Source organism: Stegastes partitus, unplaced genomic scaffold (genome assembly GCF_000690725.1).
Source record: "Stegastes partitus isolate 25-593 unplaced genomic scaffold, Stegastes_partitus-1.0.2 Scaffold174, whole genome shotgun sequence".
Taxonomy (NCBI): Eukaryota; Metazoa; Chordata; class Actinopteri; family Pomacentridae; genus Stegastes; species Stegastes partitus.
Genome location: NW_007577905.1, coordinates 783,124 through 787,836, shown reverse-complemented (window position 1 = coordinate 787,836; position 4,713 = coordinate 783,124). Strand labels below are relative to the sequence as shown.

General features: G+C 42.9%; 2 protein-coding genes across 2 annotated transcripts; both read right to left on the bottom strand.

Annotated features, from left to right (window-relative positions):
* Window positions 1-6: 6 nt before the first annotated feature.
* On the bottom strand, window positions 7-1,387 carry LOC103355925 (E3 ubiquitin-protein ligase TRIM17-like; the record flags this gene model as incomplete). The annotated part of the gene is made up of 1 exon (XM_008279889.1): window positions 7-1,387. A coding segment is annotated over exon 1 (700 nt), but the record flags the coding sequence as incomplete, so codon positions are not given.
* A 41-nt stretch (window positions 1,388-1,428) lies between these two features.
* Window positions 1,429-3,889, bottom strand: LOC103355924 (retinol dehydrogenase 14). The gene is made up of 4 exons (XM_008279888.1): window positions 3,510-3,889; window positions 3,008-3,250; window positions 2,231-2,533; window positions 1,429-1,700 (listed from the first exon to the last, which is right to left on the bottom strand). Exons 1-4 carry the CDS (start codon window positions 3,628-3,630, stop codon window positions 1,441-1,443), a joined length of 927 nt encoding a protein of 308 aa, XP_008278110.1. The 5' UTR covers window positions 3,631-3,889; the 3' UTR covers window positions 1,429-1,440.
* Between the last annotated feature and the right edge of the window lie 824 nt (window positions 3,890-4,713).

Genomic DNA, 4,713 nt, shown 5'->3' with positions numbered 1-4,713 from the left:
AGATGCTGTGTGACAGAGAGGAGATGTGCTCCTGAATCCTCTTCATCTCTGTGCTGATAGTCTTCCCTTTCTGCTCCTCTTCCTCCCTCAGAGCTGCCAGTCTGGACTCCTCTTCCTCTTTCAGGAACTGGTGGAGCTTGTTGAACTCTTCTCTGATCTGCCTCTCTGTGGACGACAGCTGCTCCTTGGAGAGTTGAATCACCTCCTTGTATGTTTTGTCCACTTCTTCATATTTGTCCTTCTTGTCCTTCAGAGACGTTAAGTCAGATTTCAGCTGGTCCTTCAGGTCACTGACTGCTTGTTCTATAGGAACCACTTTGTGACTCTGGTGGAGAGAAAACTCACAGACAGGACACACAGGTCTCTGCTCGTCCTCACAGAACCAATAAGGAACTTCTGGATGTTTATCACACACCACCTCCTCCTTCTTTTTCTCTTTCTGCTTTTCCATCTCAGCTGAACTGTCACTCTGCCTGTTAGCAAAGGAGTCAGCTAGTTCTCTGAGAGAGAAGTTGATGGATGGATCATCCTTTGAGGATTTAGTTTTACAAATGGGACAGTTTCTGTTTTGAGCTTGTTCCCAGAATTTTTGCAGGCAGCTTGAACAGAAGTTGTGGCTGCAGCTCAGAGACACAGGATCTCTGAAAGTCTCTGAACACACGTGGCAACTCAGGTAGCTTTCAAGAAGAGCAACTTTCTCAGCCATTTCCACTGATTTCTGGAATTGTTTTCAATAACAAGACTCACCACAACACAGTCCCTTTGACTCACAGTCCTCCTATTGAGTGTTCTTCGGTACAGATCCCACAGTTTCATGTCATGGCGTCTCTGGTCTGATCAGCAATGTAAACTTTAAGTTTCGTTTCCTGGTGTTGTGGGTGGAGCTGATTTAAATAACCCTGCTAGTTTATTGTATCTCCACTAGATGGTGGTGTTTGTGTTCCTGATGTTAAAGGAAAACTCCACCAAGAACCTCTGCTTTTACTGTTAAATTCAATTAACCTCTGTGTTTCAGAGAGGTGAATGTAAAACAGAGCAGAGACCCATGTAACTGACTGATTGAACAATATTTCTAAGAGTGTTTTTGGAAAACAAACCCAACAAATTAGTTTAAGATGCCACATTGCACTCTGAGTGTTCTGGCAGATTAATCTTAGCAACTGGACATGCTTGAGTTCGTTGAAGACGTTCCACTTCTCATCCAAGAGGCTTCATCACTTCTGACTGACTAGTTGGGAGATCCAGATACCATTAACACCGATCCAGATCCAGGAGCCATTAACACCTGAGTTTTGGTTTCAGTTGAGTTCTTGGTTTCACAGTAGAACTAAAGTCCACTAAATGTGCAAGACTCTTAAATCTTTTTTCCAGGTAGCAGCAGGTTGCGCTTCAGTAACAGATACAGCGCGTTCCTGGCACAGGGGCCACCAGGGTGTATGATCAAGCCAGTTTAACCAGTCGCTCGCTGGCCTCCCACAGTTTCTTTGCCACACCAGCATCTCTTGCAAAAGGACGCAGAGTGGCAGGCCGGCAGTCGACGAAGTAACCCCCGCTGTATTTGACAGCTTCATCTGACACCGCGCAGTAGATGACAGTCTGGGCTCCAATCTCACACGGCACAAAAAACATCCACATGATCACCTGCATCAGCATCCGGAACAGGACAGAGTAGTGGCAGGTCCAACCGCTTTGGACAAAACCTGGAGTAACATAAGCAAGCAAGGACATCAGGACAAATATCAAACTATCAGTTGTCGTGCAATCGAGTATTGTGATACACTCGAATTTTCTTTTTGTGTAAGTTCACTTGAGAAAGAAATTTTGAATTTAACAGATATTGTAGAACACCTGCTGCTTCAGATGCAAGACAAAATCAGCATACAAACCACAGCTAGACATTATCTGTTGACTAAAATTGCCAGCTCTGTCATGGTGACAAATGATCTTAAATGTAAAAACATTACATGATAGAAATGTGGGTTATCAACATTGCAATATTGGTGTGTAGGCTAACTTTCCTTACTGTACATGTGTTTTTTTTTTGTGTCCTCTTACCTCAAGACTAACTGTAGAAAGCATATATACTCAAAAACTTTCAATTTACAGAAAAATGTATATTAAAAGACAGACACACACACACACACAGCATCATTCATTCTCCTTCAGTATTATGGCAATTCAACTTAAACCTTGACATCCATGCTGAAAAAAAAAACAGAAAACCTTTTACCAGGGTGCACAGCGTAGGAGGTCACTCCTTTCCCTTCGGAGATGCGGGCCAGTTCCTGACTGAAGTAGATGTTGGCCAGCTTGCTGCGGCAGTATGTGAAGAAGGGCAGCAGGTTGTAGTTGAGGTCCTGGAAGTCTAGCTTCTGGTATTTGTAGCTGGAGCATGTGAGGGTCACCACTCGGCTGGGAGCGCATTCCCTCAGGCGAGACAGAAGCAGGTTGGTTAGAAGGAAGTGACCCAAGTGGTTGACGCCAAAACACATGCTGAAGCTGTCGTCTGTCCAGTCAAGGACGCCGGGCATCGCTGGAGAAGCAACATAAGGGTAAAGAAAGATGGCAAAGACAATGAGATGGAGGAAAAAAAAGAAACACATGGCTTAAGCTGGTGTGGCATTCCTCCACAAAAATATACAGTGACACTGCAGCAGTGATGTGGGCTTTAATAAAAACACGCAGTTTATGTTCAGAGAGCATGTTCTGAGGCATGCAGGTGTTTAACTGGAACACTCACTGTTGACACGTAAACTGTCCATCTAATAACTGATGATTTCTTTTGTTTCTGACCACTTATTGAGGTGGAGGAATCCTAATCCAGTTTCTGTTGAACACACAGCACCCTTTATACTTTGATTCAGATATGGATAAACGAATCTTCCATGCAGTGTCACCTGGCCCTGAATACGTTGAAGTTGTGTCGTAGAATGAAATAACTTTCTCTTATTTCTTTGGTGATGTTTTTTCATGTATCAAAGGAGGTAAACGTGGTGCACGCCCTCACCTGCATTATTGATCAGGATGTCAAGCCTCTTCTCCCTCTGGAGAAAGTTCTTACAGAATTCCCTCACAGAGCGCAGGTTGGCCAGATCCAGCTCCATGTGAACTACGTTAAGACTGTGGCCTCTAAACTTGATCTCCCTCACAGCCTTCTCAGCCTTGTCCGAGTCTCTGCAAGCGATAATGACACGGGCTCCTCTCATTGCCAAGGAAACAGCTGTGTCCTTGCCAATGCCCGAATTCCCACCTGAAAAAAAACAAAAACAAAAACAGTAAATTCATGCTGAAGCAGGACTTGTGACTTGAAGGTGACGGCAAAAATACTGCTTGCAATAATCTGAATCATATTGTCATGTCAGGTAATATGCAGTAATGTTTGGTGTAAATGTCATTCAGCACTTTAAGTCAGACTCTTAATTCAAACCTCAGAAACCTATACGGGGAACTCAAACATCAAATCATGTTAATAAAAGGATGTTTGTTGAAACAAATAGATGTTTAATTACCTGTAATAAGAACTGTCTTGCCATCGAGTCTTTTCAGGTCGGTGCAATACTTTCGCTTTTTCATCCATTTCAAAACGAAAAAAAATCCTAAGGATGCGATAATTGTGTAGAAAACATACATTGTTGTGTGAGTGCCACCTCCAAAACTGATGTCTGTATCATCAGCAGCTCATGATGCTGTTGCTGGCTATGCTAGCTCGTTAGCATGCTAGCTATATGATTGAGACAGAACTCATATTATTCCTTCTTTTTCCGCTATTCCGGTTCTTATACCACGAACGTGGCGGAGCGGAGACGGTCAACGAGGAATTAAGTAGGTCAGATGACAGATATTTATTCAAATACAGCAATCTGCCGCTACAGCTCATTCCGAGTCATTTGTGGGTTGATGTGAAGTAATGTAACGTGCGCATGCGCCGAATTCAGGAACGCCGCACAGTCTCGCGAGAAGATATTTTCGCCATAAATTCAAAACACCTGTTAACAGTTAATCCTGAATTAAATTTAGTTAATAATGATATCAGAATTGCGAGAGTAAGCTTAAAGAATGTTATTTTATTTATTGGCTTCTTCGGAAGTAAAAAAAAATACTGACCTACGTCAAATTTACGTCTGTTAATTCGTAAATCAGAGTCCACAACCCCAAATAACCTCGTGTAGTCAGGTGAGGTTCTTGGTTTGAATGAGCTTGGGTGCGATTCACAAACATATACTGTAGTTTATGTTCACAACTCCGTCGAGTTTTTTTTGTTTTTTAGAAAGGCTGGTGTAGCACAGGAGAAAGTGTGAACACAACGTCGTGATGTTCTCTCAGATAAACATTGGAGCCAATCTAAGAGATTTTTCACATCTAAGTCCCTCTCAGTAGTATTCTGCAGACTGTATGCATTTTAATAATTGGACAAATGAAGCAAAGTGATACAGAGTGGCAATGTGGTAGGTTAGCATAGGATTCCCTGCTATGCCATTATTTAGGTATAGAGCTTTTGATATCAAGTGCAGTAAGTGTGTCATTGTCAAACATACAGGCAAAAGTGTGGAGATGTGTTGGAAAAACCCTGCTGCTGTGAAACCTGTCCCTGGCCTCGATGGACTGCTGTGCAGACTACAATCAATCCGGTTTTCCAGGTGACACCTCACTCCATCCTCACGGTGGAACAGCTCTCAGAAGTTAGTTCCTTCACCCTGCTAAGTTTATACACAC